Source organism: Hypanus sabinus, unplaced genomic scaffold, assembly GCF_030144855.1.
Source record: "Hypanus sabinus isolate sHypSab1 unplaced genomic scaffold, sHypSab1.hap1 scaffold_219, whole genome shotgun sequence".
Lineage (NCBI taxonomy): Eukaryota > Metazoa > Chordata > Chondrichthyes > Myliobatiformes > Dasyatidae > Hypanus > Hypanus sabinus.
The window spans coordinates 217,744-239,682 of NW_026780298.1; the positions used below are offsets into that span (position 1 = coordinate 217,744).

Consider the following 21,939-nt stretch of genomic DNA (forward strand, 5'->3'; position numbering starts at 1 on the left):
GACCATCCGGTTTATACCGGTCTCACTTCTCCCAGAAATGGTTCCAATGCCCCGGAAATTTGAATCCCTCCCCCTTGCACAATTTTTCAAGACACGTATTCATCTGAAATATCCTCCTATTTATGCTCTGAATATCACGTTTTTTATGTTAAAACCAGTATCTTCATTAGTATCTACTGACAATATAGTAACCTAAGCAAGATATGGTGTATATGTCTGTATAAATATAACTCCCAAACTATTGAGCTCGGTGGTGGGTGGGGGGGAGGGGAACAAGGCTTAGAGTCTTGAGATGGTAAAGTATGAAAGTGTAGTTCATTCACGGAATAAGGGATGGGAGAGAGATATTTGTAATCTAGGGCAAATGCAGAGAGAAGGCAATTACATTGAATTCCATAGGTTCCACGGTGGTAAAATGAGATAACAGTCGCCGTAGATTTTATCCGTCGCCGTTCCAAATCCATATACGAATTATCACCGAAAGTGAATTGTCACAGGGATCAACAACACACACAAAATGCTCGTGGAACACAGCAGGCCAGGCAACATCTATAGGGAGAAGCGCTGTCGACGTTTCGGGCCAAGACTCTTCGTTAGGACTAACCGAAAGGAAAGATAGAAAGAGATTTGAAAGTAGTGGGGGGAGGGGGAAATGCGAAATGATACGAGAAGACCGGAGGGGGTGGGATGAAGCTAAGAGCTGGAAAGGTGATTGGCGAAAGTGATACAGAGCTGGAGAAGGGAAAGGATCACGGAACGGGAGGCCTCGGGAAGAAAGGAAGGGGGGGGGGGGGGATCACCAGAGGGAGATGGAGAACAGGCAAGCAACTAAATATGTCAGGGATGGGGTAAGAAGGGGAGGAGAGGCATTAACGGAAGTTAGAGAAGTCAAGGTTCATGCCATCAGGTTGGAGGCTACCCAGCCGCTATGTAAGTTGTTTTTCCTCCAACCTCAGTTTGGATTCATTTTGACAATAGAGGAAGCCATGGATAGACATATCAGAATGGGAATGGAACGTGTAATTAAAATGTCGAACTTCCGTTAATACGCCTCCTCCCCTTCTTACCTCATGCCTGACATATTTAATTGTTTGCCGGTTCTCCATCTAACAACCCCCCCCCCTCTTTCTCCCGAGGCCTCCCGTCCGAATATCCTTTCCCTTCTCCAGCTCTGTATCCCTTTCGCCAATCACCTTTCCTGCTCTTAGCTTCATCCCACCACCTCCGGTCTTCTCCTATCATTTCGCATTTCCCCCTCCCCCCACTACTTTCAAATCTCTTACTATCATACCTTTCGGTTAGTCCTGACGAAGGGTCTCGGCCCGAAACGTCGACAGCGCTTCTCCCTATAGATGCTGCCTGGCCTGCTGTGTTCCACCAGCATTTTGTTTGTGTTGTTGTTTGAATTTTAGTTTTCCTACCTAGTCGTTTCCATTTTCAACACAGTATGTCTTAATCATTGTTTTGTGGGTAGAGTGAAATCTTTCTAAAGCCCCTTGTGATTCCGGATGGTATGTAGACGATGTAATTTGTTTTGCTCCCAGTTCATAAACTACCTGCTGGAATAACCCAGTTGTAAAATTACTTCCTTGATCAGACTGGATTTCTTGAGGCAAATCAAATAAAGTAAAAAAAACTCAGTAAGAGCCTTCGACACAGTTTTATCTTTAATATTTCTGAGCGGTATTGTCTCTGGGAATCTGGACGCAGTACACATAATAGCAGATACTGATGGCCAGCTTTAGTCTTTGGCAATGGGCCAACATAATTCTCTATAACTTTAGAAAAGGGTTCACAGAATGCAGGTATAGACCACAGTGGGGCCACTGGGGTGACCTGATGAGGTTTAGCCAAAACTTGACAACTGTGACAAATCCCAGCATTAATTTCTGGTTTACCCTGGTCATCCCTGCTACTTTTTTCGAAACTCTTATTCAGGGTAACCATAACCTTATGAGTTGAAGCAAACTGATCTGCTAATCCTGCATAGTGGCAGCATCATTTCCATCTAAATACGTCTTTATGTCATCAGGGACACACTTATTGAATTCTTCAGTTAAAACCAACTCGTTCAAGCTGTTAAAATCATCATTTACATTTTTATATGTGCACCAGCGGGCAATACACACAAATTACTCATAAGCAAATTCCATATATGTCTGGTTCACAGGTTTCTTCAAATTTCTAAACTTTTGCCTTTATGCTTCTGGGACCAACTCATAAGCTTTGAGCACAGGCTGCTTCACTAGGTCATAATGTGTGGTGCGTGGCCAGCTGGTTAGGGTGTTGAACTAGTGATCTGAAGGTCATGTTTTCGAGCCTCAGCCGAGGCAGTGTGTGTGTCCTTGAGCAAAGCACTGAACCACACACTGCTCCTGCACGTTTATAGCCCAGTGGCGATGATTGGTGCAGTATAAAAAATCAGCTGGTTCATCAACTGGCAAAGCAGTATAGGCATGCTAAGCCTTTCCCTTTATCACACTTTATGAGACAATTTTCTGTCTGTTTTTCTGCCTCTCTAGCCTCAAACTGCCTCTGCCTTTCCGCAGCCTCCATCTTTAATTTTTCTAACTTCTACTGGAGCTCAGGCTCACGAGGTTCACTTTCAGGAAACACCTCCAACTCCTCCACTTTAAACACACCCTCAGATATATAATGTTCAGCTATCACCCTCTGCATCTGTGCCCTCCTCATTGTCAATTTCACCTTAACAAGTTTTAACCTTTCAGCAATACTCAACAACTCAACCCTTCTGGCGTCCTCTAATGCCTCAGAGGTTGGCGCTTCCTGACATCGATCAACATCCATTGCTGCAAATTTCCCAAACAGAAATAAATCAAAAGTTTTCCCCAATGAAATTGATAATTAATCAATCCTCAAATTTGATCATACCCCAGATGCAGACGAACCGTAACGCTTCAGAAACGAACCAGCAGCAACAGACTACTACTGGAGTCTGTTTTTGATGTGAAAACCACAATGCTTATTAGTATCCACTTATAATATAGTAACTTAAGCAAGTTAAACGAAAATTAACAGTGTTATGTGTATATATGTGTGTAAATTTAACTCCCAAACTATTGAGCTCAGGGGAAACAAGGCTTGGAGTCTTCAGATTGTAAAGTATGAAAGTTCAGTTTATCCACAAAATAGGTGATGGGAGAGATATTTGTAATTCAGGGTAAATGTCAAGAGAAGGCAGTTATGTCGAACAGCAAGGGAGATGAGGCTGCGTGCAGAGCTATGGTGGAAATCTTTGTCAGATGGTACAAGCAGAATCATCTGCAGCTTAATGTGAAAAAGACTAAGGAGCTGGTGGTGGACCTGAGGAGGGCTAAGGCACCGGTGACCCCTGTTTCCATCCAAGGCATCAGTGTGGACATGGTGGAGGATTAAAAATATCTGCGGATACGAATTGACAATAAACTGGACTGCTCAAAGAACACTCAGGCTGTTAACAAGAAGGGTCAGAGCCATATCTATTTCCTGAGGAGACTGAGGTCCTTTGACATCTGCCGGACGATGGTGAGGATGTTGTACGAGGCTGTGGTGACCAGTGCTATCATGTTTGCTGTTGTGTGCTGGGAAAGAAGGTTGAGGGTAGCAGACACCAACAGAATCAACAAACTCATTCGTAAGGACAGTGACGTTGTGGGGGTTGAACTGGACTCTCTGACGGTGGTGTCTGAAAAGAGGATGCTGTCCAAGTTGCATGCCATCTTAGACAATGACTCCCATCCGCTCCATAAAGTACTGGTTAGGCACAGGAGTACATTCAGCCAGAGACTCATTCCACCGAGATGTAACACTGAGCATCACAGGAAGGCATTCCTGCCTGTGGCCATCAAACTTTTCAAATCTTCCCTCGGAGTGTCAGACACCCTGAGCCAATAGGCTGGTCCTGGACTTATTTCCACTTGCAAAGATTAACTTATTATTATTTAATTATTGATGGTTTCATATTGCTATATTTCTACACTATCTTGGATGGTGCGGCTGTAACGAAACTCAATTTTCCTCAGGATCAATAAAGTACGTCTGTCTGTCTGTCTGTTCTGCAGGTTCCACAGTGTTAAAATGAGAGAACAGTTGCTGTAGATTTTATCCATCATCTTTACAAATCTACATACGAATTATCACCGAATGTGACTTGTCATGAGGGGTATCATCTTCAAATGAATGATCACATCACACACAGGCAAGGGTTAACACATAAGTGGTCTAAACAGGATATCCCAAATCAGATCCACTCCTATGGGTTAAATGAGGTGACAACCACACATTCGATGTACGGTGAATGGATAATTAACCCACCCTTGTGGGCATAGGAATGTTCTAAACAGTGACCTTTGGCCACTATTTTCCTGGTTTCAATCCTTTCATTTTTCATCCGTCTCCGTCTGACTCTGAGTGTCTGTGTCCTCGGTTAAAACTAAACAAGCTGCGACCGATGTAAACAAGCTGCAAGTCAAACTGATACTCCTTCTTAATTTCTCTCTCTTAAAATGACAGTCCACAGCAAACGAAACCTAGGGATTCATAACAACGGCCACTCCCCGCTATGAATTGACGTGTTCCAGTAGTTGGGATGACTGAGTGAATCCCTTCCCACACTCTGAGCAGGTGAATGGCCTCTCTCCAGTGTGAACTCGCTGATAACTCAGTAGGGTGGAGAGATCAGTGAATCTCTTCCCACAGACTGAGCACGTGAACGGCTTCTCCCCAGTGTGAACTCGATGATGTCTCTGTAGATTGGATAACTGAGTGAATCTCTTCCCACATTCTGAACAGTTAAATGGCTTCTCCCCAGTGTGAACTCGCTGATGCTTCCGTAGGGTGGATGAATCAGTGAATCTCTTCCCACATTCTGAGCAGGTGAACGGCTTCTCCCCAGTGTGAACTCGCTGATGACAAAGTAGGGCGGATGAATCAGTGAGTCTCTTCCCACATTCTGAGCAGGTGAACGGCTTCTCCCCAGTGTGAACTCGCTGGTGTCTCTGTAGGTGGGATGACTGAGTGAATCCCTTCCCACAGACTGAGCAGGTGTACGGCTTCTCCCCAGTGTGAACTCGCTGATGATTCCGTAGGGTGGATGAATCAGTGAATCTCTTCCCACATTCTGAGCAGATGAACGGCTTCTCCCCAGTGTGAACTCGCTGATGACTCAGTAGGGTGGATGGATCAGTGAATCGCTTCCCACAGACTGTGCAGATGAACGGCTTCTCCCCAGTATGAACTCGATGATGTCTCTGTAGATTGGATGACTGAGTGAATCCCTTCCCACAGACTGAGCAGGCGAACGGCTTCTCCCCAGTGTGAACTCGCTGGTGACTCTGTAGGTTGGATGACTGAGTGAATCCCTTCCCACAGACTGAGCAGGTGAATGGCTTCTCCCCAATGTGAACTTGCTGGTGTGCCAGTAGGTGGGATGACCGAGTGAATCCCTTCCCACACTCTGAGCAGGTGAACGGCCTCTCTCCAGTGTGAACTCGCTGATGCCTCAGTAGGGTGGATAGATCAGTGAATCTCTTCCCACAGACTGAGCATGTGAAAGGCTTCTCCCCAGTGTGAACTCGATGATGTCTCTGTAGATTGAATAACTGAGTGAATCTCTTCCCACATTCTGAGCAGGTAAACGGCTTCTCCCCAGTGTGAACTCGCTGATGCTTCCGTAGGGTGGATGAATCAGTGAATCTCTTCCCACATGCTGAGCAGGTGAACGGTTTCTCCCCAGTGTGAAATCGCTGATGCTTCTGTAGGGCAGATGAATCAGTGAATCTTTTCCCACATTCTGAGCAGGTAAACGGCTTCTCCCCAGTGTGAACTCGCTGGTGTCTCTGTAAGTGGGTTGACTGAGTGAATCCCTTCCCACAGACTGAGCAGGTGAACGGCTTCTCCCCAGTGTGAACTCGCTGATGTACCAGTAAGGTGGATGACTTAGTGAATCCCTTCCCACATTCTGCGCAGGTGAATGGCTTCTCCCCAATGTGAACACGCTGGTGTGCCATTAGGTCAGATGACTGAGTGAATCCTTTCCCAGATATTCAGCAGATGACCAGCCTCTGCCCAGTGTGAACTGACTAGTGTGTCCACAGGTGGGATGACTGACTGAACGCCTTCTCACACACAGAACAGGTGAATGGCCTTGCCCAGTGTGAACTTACTGATGTACCTTCAATTGTGATAACCGACTGAATCCATTCCCACTGTCTGAACGGGTGAACAGCCTTTCTCCTGTGTAAAATGACGGGTTGCCAGTTGGTCAAATGACCGAATAAATCCCTCCCCACAGTTGTGCAGGAAGGATGGTCGATTGAATCCCTTGCTCCTTAAATATCTAGACAGAGACAACAAAACTGGTGTGCCGTGTTTGAACTTCCTGGAGACAAATTCCTTCTTGTTTTTAACCTGTAAAAAGATTTACAAAATCCATCAATGGGTGTAGGACAACATTTCAGATGAGATTACTTGAGTTACCAAGGTTTCACCTGGTATCACACTGTTACAGTGAGGTTCTACCCAAGTTGGACAGAGAAATCATCTCCTGACTGGGCAGAGTGCTTGTATCTGGAATGACCATCAATTCTTTGATGCTCTTCCTGTTTCTATAAGAATGGGGCATTTCTGTCATCTCCAATTTGTACCTTGGTGGAGTTAGACTCTCTCCCTGTTCCTGCTGAGCTGCATGGGTGCCTGGCCCCACAGTAACAAAGCAAGTCTCATGCAATTAGTCTTTCTTGATGTGCATCTAGGATTTTCTTTTATGTATTATTAACGTAAAGTGCCACAGTTTTAATGCCATATTAAAAATTCCTGTTGAAGTGAGTGGTTGGTCCGCACAGCTGTTAAAAAGACAGAGTGAATTTTTGTAATATTTCACATTCTTGTAGAAAATTACAACACAGAAACAGGCCCTTTGGGCCATCTAGTCTGTGCTAAACTATTTAATCTGCCCACTCCCATACCCCTACCATACAGGTACCTACATGAACCTCTGAAATGTTGAAATCGAGCTCGCATACACCACTTGAGCTGGCTGCTCATTCCACACCCCGATGACTGTCTGTGTGCAGAAGTTTCCCCTCATATTCCCCTTAACATTTCACCTTTCACCCTTAACCCATGGCCTCTGGTTGTACTCCCACCCCACCTCAGTGGTAAAAGCCAGCTTGCATTTACACTATCTATGCCCCTCTATCACAATCAAATCTCCCCTCAATCTCCTACAGTCCAAGGAATAAAGTCCTGACCTGTTCAATCTTTCCTTATAACCCAAGTACTCCAGACGTGGCAACATCCTTGTGAATTTTCTCTGAACTCTTTCAAAGTCCTTACATCTTTCCTGTAGGTTGGTGTCCAAAACTGCACTCAGCACTCCAAATTAGGCCTCACCAATGTCTTCTACAAGTCAACATAACATCCATCTATTGTTGTCAGTACTTTTGTTCATGAAGGCCATTGGGCTAAAATCTTCCCTTCCATCTCTATCTAACTGTGATACCACTTTCAGTGAATTAAGGACTTTCTTCTACAACAGGTCCCTTTCTTCTACAACACTCCTCCGTGCCCGACCAGTCACTGTGAAAGACCTCCCTCGGAAGGTCAGACCAAAGTGCAACAACTCACACTTGTCTGCATTAAATTCCTTTTTCCATTTCTCAAACCATTTTGCCAGCTGGTCCAGATCGCACTGCAAGTTTAAATGCTTTTTTGGCATTGACTAGATGGGACAAATAGCTTGTTTCTTTACTGAACTTCTCCATGTTTATATGGCAGAGAAGCTGGCCAAACTTGTTTGGAAGGGAAAGGGTAGGAGTGACAATTGAGCAGCAGTGGCTGGAGTTTCTGGAGCAATTTGGGACCTGAGTGACTCCACAGAAGTGGAAGCATCAGAAAGACAGGAGGACAGAACTGTGGCTAAAATGAGAAGCCAAAGCAACATAAATGTCAAAGAGAGGGCAAACAAAAGAACAAATATTCGGAAGCTTTGAGAAACCAAAAGACAACAAAAAAATTCAGATGAGCTCAGTGCGTGGAATCATGACTTGTAGTCATTAATGGGTCTCGGTAGCACCCAACAGTCTGAGGCATTTAGAGGAATAATATATACGAGGCTTCAATTTCTCTTCAAAACAAAGGTTCCCTGGACCAGTTACCTTTCAACTTTCATTTTGGCAGGCACATACAAACTCTGCATCCTCAAAAATTCACATCTGAAGACCTCCCACTTACAGGTACTCCTTTGCCAGGAAACAACCTGTCCCAAACCACACTTGTCAGATCCTTTCTGATACCATCAAAATTGACCTTTTTCCATTTTAGAATCTCATCCCGTGGTCCAGACCACTCTTTTTCCATATTTACTTTGAATCTCATGGCATTATGATCACTAATTTCTGTCACCAGCCCTGATCATTTCCTAACAGCTTATTGCACACTTCTACATCAGGAATTCTACGTATTGATTAAGGGCACATATGACAAACTCTACCTCATCTAGTCCTTTACAGTTTAGGAGTCCCAGTGAATATGTGGAAAGTTAAAATCACTTACTGAATCAACCATTTTGTTTATTGGCATGGTCTGCAATCTCTCTACAAATTTGTTCCTCTAAATCCCTGAGACTGTTGGCTGCAACCAAGTCCCAATATTGGTTACAATATCATAATTCCCTACCTGAGCTCATCTGGCTTTCCTACGATGCTTCTTGCATTGTGATATACACAGCTCAGCACATTCATTGCACCAGGCTCAACCATCTAACTGCTGAATCTATCTATGATCTGAACATCTGACTGGTGTCAAGGAAACAAACCCTCCATCACTGTCACAAAAACAAAGGAGCTGATTGTGGACGACAGGAGGAATGGAGACAGGATAACCCCTATTGACATCAATGGATCTGGGGTTAAGAAGGTGAACAGCTTTAAGTTCCTCGGCATAAACATCACAAAGCACCTTACATTGTCTGTGCATACCGGCTGTGTTGTGAAAAGAGCACAGCAGTACCTCTGTCACCTCAGATAGTTGAAAAAGTTGGAGATGGGGACCAAAATTCTGAGGACTTTCTACAGGGAAACAATTGAGAGCACCCTGACTGGCTGCATCTCTGCCTGGTATGGGAACTGTACTTTCCTTAATTGCAGGAAACCTCAGAGAGTGTTGCGGACAGCCCAGCACATCCGTAGTGGTGAACTTTCCACTATTCAGTACATTTACACAGACAGGTGTATAAAAAGGGCCCAAAGGAAATCAGGGACCAAATTCACCAAAACCACAATCTGTTCCTGCTGCCACCATCCAGGAAATGGTACCACAGCAAAAGGAGCAACAGGCTCCGGGACATCATCTTCCACCAGGTCATCAGACTGATTAATTCATGCTGATACAATTGCATTTCGATGTTATATTGACTGTCCTGTGTACAAACGATCTATCATAAATTACCATAAATTGCACATTGCACATTTAGATGGAGACATAACATAAAGATTTCTACTCCTCATGTTTATGAAGTATGTATCTAATAAAGTCAATTCAATTCAATTCACCCTCACCATTATCTGTTTGGTCATTCTGGCTCCCATTCCCCTTACAGCTTATTTTAACCACATCACCCGCTCCACCCTCACTAGCACTAGCATGCCTTACCACTTGGATATCAGTCCCCTCTTGTTCTGTTCCCCTAACTAATGAATCCTCTATCACCCCTTTGACTTTTCTCTGTCAGGTAATCCCCTTCACCACCAGTTTCTAAAGTGGTCTACCTTTTGTTGTGTTTGATGGGCACAAGAGTTCTCCGCAATGGCTATTTAACCTCATTCCCCTTCCTGACTCTCTCCCAGTTTCCTGTGTCCTGCTCCTTGGGTGTAACTCACCTCTCTTCATGTCATATCTATCACCCCCTCCAACTCCCAGATGATCCGGAATTCATCCATTTCAGGTTCCAACTCCTTAACGTGCAGGGTGCACATCTTGTAGGTGAGGACATCAGGGACACTGGAGGTCTCACCACCTTCCCACCAATGTCCCCTCTAATTTGTAATGACCAGTGTGCACTCAAATCCTGTACTGTGCACTATTTTTTTTTAACTCAGTGACATGTGCTCAGTGAATTTTATACAGAGAGGTAATCATTTTCACAGCTAGCAAATCACTGTTGATAAGTACTTTGATCTCCCCTGGGTTTGATCGAGTTCATCTGCACTCTCACACAACCTATGTGGCAGGCCTTTAATGGGTAATGAAGGATTTTCTCACCAAAGCTTTTGCATATTGTCCATATGTGGTTTGCTTGCTAAATTATGCTTTAAAAAGTCCGATTTGCAAATATTACTCCACTTCTTCACACTTACAAATTCTCCAGCACCTCTTGCATTGCCACAATACACACAGGTAACACCAGTTTCTATATTGGGCATAAGTATTTCCCCTGAACCCTCCTGAGGAATTGAGGGTATATAAAAAATTCATTTTGAACCTGTGTATCCTCTGGCTAAAAGAATAATTGGGAGTGAATAGGAATTTTGAATTGAAGTGAACTCAGTCTTCAGCATTTAGCTAAGACAGACATTACCAGTTCTCTGTGGCTTGCAGAGAGACACATTGAGAGCTGATAACATTATACATTGTATCCTCGTTTGGGTAAAGGGAGGAGGACTCACTGATAAGGACAGGAATGAACAACTGTTTGTAATTATGTCAGGGCCTTGCAAAGGGAATAACTGATAAGGACTGGAAAGTACATCCATTTATAATTAAAACCATTTAACAAACTCTGTTATCTAAGTAATTAAGTTTTGCACCAACACACTTAGTGGGCGTGCCAGTACAAATAACATCTTGCAATATTAATGTATGGGATGTACTGTGTATAAACATATGGCTGTAACCTAAGTCATTCGACTTCTCAGAAGGTGGCAGTGCTTACGTGCCTTCCCTTTGACAACTGGGTCTCAAACTCCTGCGGGCATTTGAATGCACAATATACCGTGGTGTTGATAAGAAGCTGGCCTCCTGAGTTTTATTCAGATTCAACTTTAACATTCGGCATCACGAACAGGATCCCAATACAGGGGGTGCCAAGCAGACGGGCTGAGTAAGCAGCTGGACCACTCTGGGGACTGTGGAGACCAAACGGGAGCCGAATGTGTATTTTAAATTTGTCACTCACCATTAGTTCCTTTGGATGTATGGAGCCTCACCCAAGGCTGATCACATACCTTGACAGGATCGGGAAAGAATTTGTTGGGAGATTGGTAAAAGGTAGGCAAAATTTTACTAAGTGGCCAGGAGGCAGACATGCCAGGTAAATTCATCAATTAAGCAGGAGGTGCCAGCCGGGTAAATTTATCTCATTGTTAATTGAGCAGGAGGCTTTGTGCCCAATAAATTACTTAGAGACCATTGGTCAATTGTAGTCAATTGATACAAATGCGCCAGCAGCAGCCCGACACAATTTGTGTGAGAGTTCTCCAGACAAGGAAAAATATTTGTGAATGTTGAATGCAGTGCTGAATAAGAAATTGGGGAACAAAATGTGGCCACGGATGGGGGAGGGTGGAGGAGCCTGGGTTATTACCTCATGAGAACAAGCAGTAAATTTGATTTGGAAATAGAACTGAGGAAAGAAGTGTAAATTGCTGAAAAGGGAATGGAAGGAAAAGGCAGTTGTAAAGCGGAAAGCCACTGGTGGCATCGTGGCTTGGTGTTGGGACTTTGAGGAGAGAGGTCCCGAGTTCGAATCCAGCCACCTCCATAGCACACTTTCATCTGTGCTGGGTTAGAGCTGGTGAAAAAAACATCTCACCCAGCAGAAGGCAATGGCAAACTACTGCTGTAACCCAGATATAGTGGTCCATGTAGGGACCAATGATGTAGGTAAGGTGAGTGAGGGGGTACTGCTTAGAGAGTTCAGGGAGTTAGGAGTGAAGCTGAAAGGCAGGACCTCCAGGGTGACAATCTCGGGATTGCTACTTGTGCCACGTGTGAGTGAGGCGAAGAATAGAATGATTATGCATATCAATACGAGGCTGAGAGCATGGTGCAGGAAGGAAGGGTTCAGGTTTTTGGATAATTGGTCTTTGTTCCAGGGACATTGGGATCTGTTTCGAAGGGACGGTCTACATCTGAACCGGAGGGGTACTAACATTCTTGCAGGAGTGGTTGCCAGTGCTGCTCGGGGGGGTTTAAACTAGATGTGCAGGGGGCAGGGATCCAGATCCAGAGGGTTGGTCAGAAGGAGCATGGGGTTAAATGTGTAGAAGGTTTGGGTGATCTTGAGAAGGTCATCAAAATTCAGGGTGCAATTAGTCCGATGGAAGTTCAAGGAGCTGGGTTAGGTACAGTAGACAGTGTTTTAAGCAAAGACAGGAGGAATGGGCTCAGAATTCTATACTTGAATGCACTTAGTGTCAGAAATAAGACAGATGAGCTTGAAGCTCAGATGAAATGGGGTATTGTTGGGGTAACGGAGACATGGCTGCAAGGGGATCAGGCCTGGGAATTGACTGTACCAGGGTATACGTGCTATCGTAGAGACAGAAATATGGGAAGATGGGGTGGGGTGGCCCTGTTGGTGAGGAATGAGATTCAGTCCTTAGCAAGAGGTGACTTGGGAACAGGGGAAGTAGAGTCTGTGTGGATTGAGCTGAGGAACAGTAAGGCTAAAAAGACCCTAATGGGTGTCGTGTACAGGACCCCAAACAGTAGCATGGATATTGGGTACAAGTTGATTAGGGAGTTAACATTGGCATGTGCTAAAGGTAATGCAGTCGTTATGGGAGATTTCAACATGCAGGTGAACTGGGAGAATCAGGTAGGTGCTGGACCCCAGGATAGGGAGTTTGTGGAGTGTCTAAGGGATGTATTTTTGGAACAGCTTGTGCTTGAGCCAACCAGGAATGAGGCTATTTTGGACTTGGTGATGTGTAAAGAACAGGAATTGATAAGAGATCTTGAAGTAAAGGAGCCATTAGGAAGTAGTGATCATAACATGATAAGTTTTTATCTGCAATTTGAGAGGGATAAGGGCAGATCAGGGGTGTCAGTGTTGCAATTAAATAAAGGAGACTATGGAGCCATGAGGGAAGAGCTGGCCAAAGTTAAATGGGCGGATGCCCTGGCAGGAAAGACAGTGGATCAGCAGTGGCAGATATTCTTGGGGATAATACAAAAGATGCAAAAGCAGTTCATTCCAATGAGAAGGAAGGATTCAAAGAGGGGGAAGGGGCCACAGTGGTTGACAAAGGAAGTCAGAGATTGTATAACATTAAAGAAAAACAAGTATGACAGGGCTAAGATGAGTGGGAATACAGATGATTGGGAAAGTTTTAAGGAACAGCAGATCTTAACTAAAAAAGCAATACGGTGAGAAAAAATCAGGTATGAGCTCAGTCTAGCCAGGAATATAAAAGGGGATATCAAAAGCTTTTTTAGCTATGTGAAGAGAAAGAAGATAGTTAAGAACAATGTTGGCTGCTTGAAGAATGAATTGGGTGAAATTGTTATGGGAAACAGGGAAATGGCAACAGAATTTAATGCATACTTTAGATCTGTCTTCACCAGGGAGGACACAAGCAATCTCCCAGATGTATGAATGGGCCAGGGTTATAAGATATCAGAGGAATTGAGACAGATTGACATTAGGAAAGAAACTGCGATGAGTAGACTGATAGGACTGAAGGCTAATGAATCCCCGGGTCCAGATGGTCTGCATCCGAGGGTTCTAAAAGAGGTGGCTCAGGAAATTGCGGATGCATTGGTAATCATTTTCCAATGCTCCTTAGATTCAGGATCAGTTCCAGAAGATTGGAGAGTGGCTAATGTTATCCCATTTTTCAGGAAGGGAGGGAAGGAGAAAACGGAGAACTATCTCCCTGTTAGCCTAACGTCAGTCGTGGGGAAGATGCTTGAGTCCATTATTAAGGACGAAATAGTGGCACATCTTGATGGCAGAAATAGGATTAGGCCAACCCAGCATGGATTTACCAAGGGCAAATCATGCTTGACTAATCTGTTGGAGTTTTTTGAGGGTGTAACAAGGATATTAGACAAGGGTAAGCCAGTGGATGTTGTGTACTTAGATTTTCAGAAGGCATTCGATAAGGTGCCACATAGGAGATTGGTGAGTAAAATCAGAGCTCATGGCATTGGGGGCAGGGTTTCAACATGGATACAAAACTGCTTGGCAGATAGAAAGCAAAGGGTAGCAGTGAATGAGTGTTTCTCGGACTGGCTGGAGGTGACTATTGGGGTACCACAGGGCTCTGTATTGGGACCACAGCTCTTTACAATTTATTTCAACGATTTAGTTGAGGACATTGAAAACTATATCAGCAAGTTTGCTGACGATACTAAACTGGGTGGCAGTGTGACATGCGAAGAGGACGTTAGGAGAATGCAGGGAGACTTGGATAGGCTGGGTGAGTGGGCAGATACTTGGCAGATGTCATTCAATGTGAATAAATGTGAAGTTATGTACTATGGAAGCAGGTACAAGAGGGCAGAGTATTGTCTGAATGGTGTAGAGTTAGGTAAGGGAGAAATGCAAAGAGACCTAGGAGTCCTAGTTCACCAGTCAATGAAGGTGAATAAGCAAGTGCAACAGGCAGTGAAGAGGGCAAATGGAATGTTGGCCTTTGTTACAAGGGGAATAGAGTACAAGAGCAAGGATGTCCTTTTGCATTTGTACAGGGCCCTGGTGTGACCACACCTGGAATATTGTGTACAGTTTTAGTCTCCAGGTTTAAGGAAGGACATTCTGGCAATTGGGGAAGTGCAGCGTAGATTCACTAGGTTGATTCCTGGGTTGGCAGGGCTGTCTTACGCAGAGAGATTGGAGAGATTGGGCTTGTACACGCTGGAATTGCGGAGATTGAGAGGGGACCTGATTGAAACGTTTAAGATAATTAAAGGATTTGATAGGATTGAGGCAGGTAATATGTTCCAGATGTTGGGAGAGTCCAGTACCAGAGGGCATGGATTGAGAATAACAGGTCAGTTATTTAAAACAGAGTTGAGGAAGAGCTTCTTCTCCCAGAGAGTTGTGGAGGTGTGGAATGCACTGCCTCGGAAGATGGTGGAGGCCAATTCTCTGGATGCTTTCAAGAAGGAGCTAGACAGATATCTGATGGATAGGAGAATCAAGGGATATGGGGACAAGGCAGGGACTGGGTATTGATAGTGAATGATCAGCCATGATCTCAGAATGGAGGTGCAGACTCGAGGGGCCGAATGGTCTACTTCTGCACCTATAGTCTATTGTCTGTTGTAACGTGCCTTGTACATGATTTTCCACACAGCGGCATGGAAGGAAATTCTCGGCTAACTGGAAAAAATTCCAGATGTGACATACCTTTAAAGTGGAACAGTATATTATCAGCTCGTTGGAGGAATAATACATGTGATAAAGGGATAGAGTAGTGGTCACCAACCATTTTAAGCCCAAGATCCCCTACCTTGGCCTTAGTAAAATGCAAGATTGACCCCAGATCAATTAGTTACACGCATGCGCACCAGGGCAGAACAGACCAGAAGTAAAACCCCACAACCTGGAAGTAGAAGCAATGTATAAAGACTGGGGCACCCGCCCTTTTTTTGCACCGCAGTCCGGTTTAATATTGACAATATTCTTGCGGACTGGCCGACGGGGGATGGGGTGGGTGGGGGTGTTAAACACAATAGGAATACAGCGATACTCAAAGCAGGTTCCTTATGTCCGGTCTATTCTGTAATTTAGTTTTCGCAGCTCTCAGCACTTAGCTTCTGTCCCGCGCTGCTCACGTTTTCTCCGCTGAAAAAGCTCAACACGTTTGCGTTTAAGTGCAGGGTGCTTGGACTCGGGGTACTGAAGCAGTTTTGAGGGCTTCATTGCCTCATTGGACAGCCTCCTGCCCGCCCGCCGCCAGATGCCTTGGCTTGGTGTGGGTGGTCGTGGGTCAGGTGAGAGGACAATGTCGAGGCCGGAGGTCCCTGTGCCGGGGCCGCGGCAGACACAGTCCGGAGAGAGTGACCATCCGAGCGAGGAGTGTGACAGGGCACGCGCCCGCCCTCACCTTGTAGGACCTATCAGCCGACAAAAGTTTGTTTCAGTAGATCACAGCACGGTAGCTGCTCTGATACCTATGAAACGCTGAGCCCGAATTAGGTCGTCTGCGAATATTTTAGCACCGGATTCCCCACGAACATTCAGTGTGCTAAACAGGTTTAGACGCAACACTCCAGGCCAGTAGTGACGGCACTTCCTACCGGCCGCCCGAGGCCAACTGGTGATCTCAGGCACGAGGGTGCCACTGCGGTTCGGCGACTGATGACCTCGCATGCACTCAAGTTCAACAGTGGGCTGACAGGGAACGAGGAAAGGTGCAGCTGACTCTTGTTGTTTCCTCGCGGCCCAGTGGTTGGGGACACTGTGTAGTTACACGCATGTAGAAAGAATGGAACTAAAACCCCACAACCCGGAAACAATCTTTCAACAGTATTTGTGTATTTATTTTTCTTTTTTCCTGGGATCTACTGGGAAAGTCTCAAAGGTAGACTAGTCGATCGCAACCGACAGGTTGGCGACCACTAGGATAGAGGTAAGTACTGCAGAAGTAACACCAAAGGTTGGGAGACATTAAAAACAGAGCATGAATGGATGGATGGGCGCCGAAAACGACAGCAGGAAAAACAACGTAAGCAAACCAAGGTCGGTCTACATAGGAGAGAAAGGCAGGAATGTCAGTCTAAAGTTACAACTGATAGGGAAACATGGGATCCCGAACCCATGTCTGGCGTATCGACACTGTATGAGTTTTGTGGCCTGCTGAAGCACTTTCTTAGGAGACCAAGCCTTTAATGATGGGAATCTGTCCCCCCAATTTAATGCCCTAATGCTCCAATGTTTACCAACTAAGTTAGCCAACATCATTAACAAATAATATGGATTGGCCTGACAATGACCAAAATTGAATGCAACGAGCTTTGACATATCATTGGACAGGCCTTTGAAATGCCTATCAACCCCGAAGAGAATTAATATTACAGGTGAATGGAGACTGCCTCTGTCTGTCGATGGAGTAGCACTAATTCTGTGCTGCTCTTAGTTTTCTCTCCCGCTCACAGATTAAATTTTGAATTTCAAATTTTTAATTGCTGATTCTTGAAGGGGAGTGATATGTCTATGTCTACGAGAAGTGGGAAAAATCTGCATGAACCTACTGACAAAGGTAAAGAAAAGGGAAAGACGCCGAAGGAAAGTTCTGATGAAATGCCATCATGGGCTGAAGATATCGTTCGGACACTGAAATCAATTCAAGATCAGAATAAGGCAATTAAAGTTCAACTGGAAAAGAATATAATTAAATGGACTTATTTCTGGGAAAACTTAAAAATGTGGAAACTCAAGTTACTAATCATGAAGCGGAATTGAAGTCAACTGAGCAAAAACTGTCTGAAACTACAACCCGTTTGGAAAAATATCATTAATAAGATTATTGATTTGGAAACTAAGTCTCGCAGAAACAACATACAAATTGTTGGATTGCAATAAGGAGCTGAAAATGGAAACTTAATGGTTTACTTTGGTAAGCTCTTTCATGATGTATTTCTATTTCATCACAGCTACCTGCTATTGAAAGAGCACACAGGCTGTCCACTTTGAAACTTACTCAACCAGATCAAGATCTATTTTGGCTTGTTTTCATCACTTTAAAATAAAAGATCAAATAATGCGACAGGCAAAAAAACAGAGTTTTCAGATTCAATGAGTCTGAGCTCCGTTTTTATGAAGATTATCCAAAAGAAATAATGGAACAAAGAGGAGGCATTTACACCCTGATAACAGAGAATATTATTTTTCTTTCCATGTTTATAAAATATATTCAAGGATTGATTATGTTATAGTTGATCCCTGTCTTTTGCCTAATGTTGAAACTGTGAATATGACGCTATTGCTATACCTGATCATGCGTCTTTGAGTTTGTCCTTTGAATTTGACGATGACATTTTTGGCCGTCCACCATGGCACATGTCTCAGACATTATTGCAAAGCTCTGACTTTATCCGTTTTATCGAAAGCTAGATAAAAGAATTTTTTACTTTTTAATGATATAGGAGGTATGTCTAAATTAATTATATTGGATACATTCCAAGCATTTTTATGTGGTCAGATTATTTCTTATTCAACTAAACTTAAAAAACAGACTAAAACAAAATTAGATAAAATTTCAAAACAAATTAAAGATTTAGATAATATCTATGTGACTTCCCCTAATATTAACATTTTAAAAAAAGGGTGGAACTTCAATCATAATATAACCTATTATTAACTCATTCAATTGAAGGTTATCTACTTAAGTTAAAGACACAGTTTTATATGTATGGAGAAAAAAATAATAAACTACTTGCATCTCAATTAAAATCAGCTGGAGCCAAGAGGCAAATTTTGAAAATTCGTAGAAAAGATGGTACCCTGTCTCGGGATTATGAAGAAATTAATAAGGTTTTTCAAGACTTTTATACTGAACTTTATAAATCTCAATGTCCAGTAGAGTCTTCTGAAATGAATGTTTTTTTTTTAAACGAACGACTGCTTTTCCTATAATTTCTGTTGAGGATCAAAAAACTAAATTAAATGCCTAAATTACTGAATCCAAAATTCATAAAGCTATTTTCTCCATGCAGTCTGGTAAGGCCCCGGGACTTGCCGGTTATCCTGTAGAATTTTATAAACAAATTTGGAAAATTGCTTTCTCCGTAAGTGTTGGAGATGTTTAAAGAATCTTTTGTGAAAAGTAATTTACCCTCTACTTTTTATGAGCTTCTATTTCTTTAATTCTCAAAAAGGATAAAAGATCCTTCTGATTGTGCCTCATACAGACCTATTTCATTATTGAATGTTGATACTAAGATTCACTTAAAGATAATGGCCAATTGGTTGGAGAGTATTTTGGGTAAAATAATTTTTAAAGATCAAACAGGCTTTATAAAGGGTCATTATTCTTTCTCAAATGTTCAGAGATTATTTAACATTATATATTCACCTTCTTCTAAAACTCCACAATGCCTTTATCTTTGGATGCTGAAAAAGCATTTGATTGAACTGAATGGAAATATTTATTTAATGCTTTAGAAAAATTTGGTTTTGGTATTAATTTTAATAATTGGATTAAAATGATATATCAAGCTCCTATTGCTACTGTTGTCACTAATAACTGTAGGTCTCATTTTTTCATCTATCACCGGGGACAAGCCAAGGTTGTCCATTAAGTCCTTTGTTATGTAACTTAAGATTAGAGCCCCTTGCTATTGCTCTTTGTGAAGCCGAAAATATTCATGAGACTTTTGTGAATGAGACCATGCACACGATCTCTCTTTACACTGATGATTTATTGGTGCATTTATATCCAAGCCTGAATAATCTATTCCTGTTTTGCTAAAATTATATGACAAATTTTGGAGACCTTTCAGGATATAATATAAATTTTAGTAAAAATGAATTACTTCCTTTAAATGAATCTGTCTCTATATAGGATAATATTCCTTTTAAAGTTATGGATTCTTTTAGATATTTAGGTGTAATAATTACTAAAAAAATATCAGGATCTTTATAAAGCCAATTTTCCTCCTTTAGTGGACGTTTTTAGATTTGTTTTTACAAGACTGTTTAATGTCTTTTTCACAGTTAATGGACAAATATGATATCTCTAATACACATTTTTTCAGATATTTACAGGTTGGGAATTTTTGTTGTTATTTTTTACCGATTTACCCCTCGGCCTGCTCTTTAAATTTGGCTTATGCTATTTTTCAGTTTAAACCTTTTCAAAAACAATTAATAGCAGTCCTTTATAAACAGTTAATGAATGCTTGCATGTCGACTAATGATAGGGTTCAAGGCACCAGGGAAGTACAACTTCAACATTCACTTTCAGATAATCAGTGGAGTAAAATTTATTATTTAGTCTATAATACACCCATCTGCACACAGCATATCTTAATTCAGTTTAAGATAGTACACAGGGCCCATATGTCCAAAGATATATTGGCTCATATTTTTTCTAATATAAGCCCTATTTGTGACAGATGTAATGCAGAAGTGGCTACTCTAACTCATATGTTTTGGTCATGTGTAAGTTTAAACGAGTTTTGGAGGGATGTGTTTAGAATATTAAAGTTATAGATGTGGACGTTCAACCTAATCCACTTACAGCAATTTTTGGGATTATACCAGAAGAAGCGAGAAAAATGTCTGCTTCTGCCCAACAATATGTTTATATTTATTTCAGAATATTCCTGTCTTTGTTTACTAAGACGTTTTTTGATCAGATTGATTCTATTATTCTAGCTTTTATTTGGGATAATAAAAGACCAAGAATTGGTAAATGTCATTTGCAAAAGTTGAAAAAGGATGGTGGTCTCACTTTGCCTAATCTATGAATGTATATTGGGCTGTTAACTTGCGGTGTATGTCCTTTTGGTTATATTGGGTTGATAGGAATGATCAGCCAATCTGGGTAGACCAGGAACTGAGAGCTGTGAAACAGTTTTATTTAACTTCGTTATTAGGAGTTACTCTACCTATACAATTAGCTAAAGTTGCTAATTTAAACCTATATCCTGTGGTTAAGCACTCTTTACAAACTTGGATCCAGTTCTGCAATTTTTTTAATCTTAAAAAAGTTAAACTTTGTAGTATAATTTATCGTAATTACTTTTTAAACCTTCTTGGAGTGTTCCAATTTTTTTTTACTTTGGAAAAATCAAGGTATTAATTCTTTTTTCGATTTATTTAAAGAAGGCAGATTGATGTCTTTTGAACAATTTCTCGATAAGTATTCTCTCTCATATTCACATTTTTTACAATATCTTCAAGTTAGACATTTTTTACAAAAACATTTAAGTAATATTCCTTACATATTGGAGGCTGATTTGTTAGATACTATTATGAATATGAACCCCTCGTTGAAAGGTTCTATTGGAAGAATTTATAATTTATCATTACAAAGGGATAAGCGTCCTTTACTTAAGATCAAACAGGACTGGGAGAAGGAACTCAATTTCCCTTTTATATGGGAGGATTCAACATGCATTCTGGTTAACTCTTCTTTGATCATTCACTGATTCAATTTAAAATTGTACATCATTACCATTTGACGAAGGAGAGACTTCCTAAAATATTTCCCAATGTTGACAAGTATTGTGATAGATGTAAAAATGAGATAGCCACACTGACACATACGTTCTGTTCATGTTCTATATTAAAACAATTTTGGAAGTCAGTCTTTTCGACAATTTCTAAAGCACTCAGAATCAATTTACAACCTAATAAATTGACTATGCTTTTTGGAATAACTCCTCAAAATATCCATGGTGTTTGTTACATTGATAGCTAGGAGGGCCATCTTGTTGAAATGGAAGGGTATATCAGCTCCTACTTTGTCACAATGGCTCTCTCAGGTGATGCTGTGTCTTGGAGAAAATTAGAAGTCGAACCTTTGTACTTTTATTTGATTTTGAGAACAGATGGGGCTCATCTGTTCATTATTATCATTTCAGTTAACTGATAGATTTCCTCCACGATCTATATGTAAATTTTTTTGATATATCTTTTCTTTCTTTTTGGCGGTTTGATGTTTATTTTTAGAAGCTTTTTGTATGACGCACGGCTCCGGGGTTGTACCTCCAATGGGTTTCTTTTTTTCCCCCTCACTTTTCTTTCTTTTAATTTACAAAATTTTCAATCCTTAAGATAATTTCCTCTATTATGAGGCATTGTAAGTGTTGTTACTTCAATGCACTTGTGCTATTTTTGAATAATAATAAAAATAATAATAAAAAAATATGAAAAGAATATTAAAGGTGAATATGTTCAGTGGGAAGAAGGATGTGAGCAGGCTATATCTGCGGATCAGAAATGGGAACAACCACCTACCACTGGACAGGTGGGGACAACAA

The 21,939-nt window shown here is 42.1% G+C and overlaps 1 protein-coding gene across 1 annotated transcript; it reads right to left on the reverse strand.

Moving 5' to 3' along the window:
- Nucleotides 1–4,372: 4,372 nt before the first annotated feature.
- On the reverse strand, nucleotides 4,373–6,032 carry LOC132387760 (gastrula zinc finger protein XlCGF26.1-like; the record flags this gene model as incomplete). Its single annotated transcript, XM_059960121.1, has 1 exon — nucleotides 4,373–6,032. A coding segment is annotated over one exon (1,473 nt), but the record flags the coding sequence as incomplete, so codon positions are not given.
- Between the last annotated feature and the right edge of the window lie 15,907 nt (nucleotides 6,033–21,939).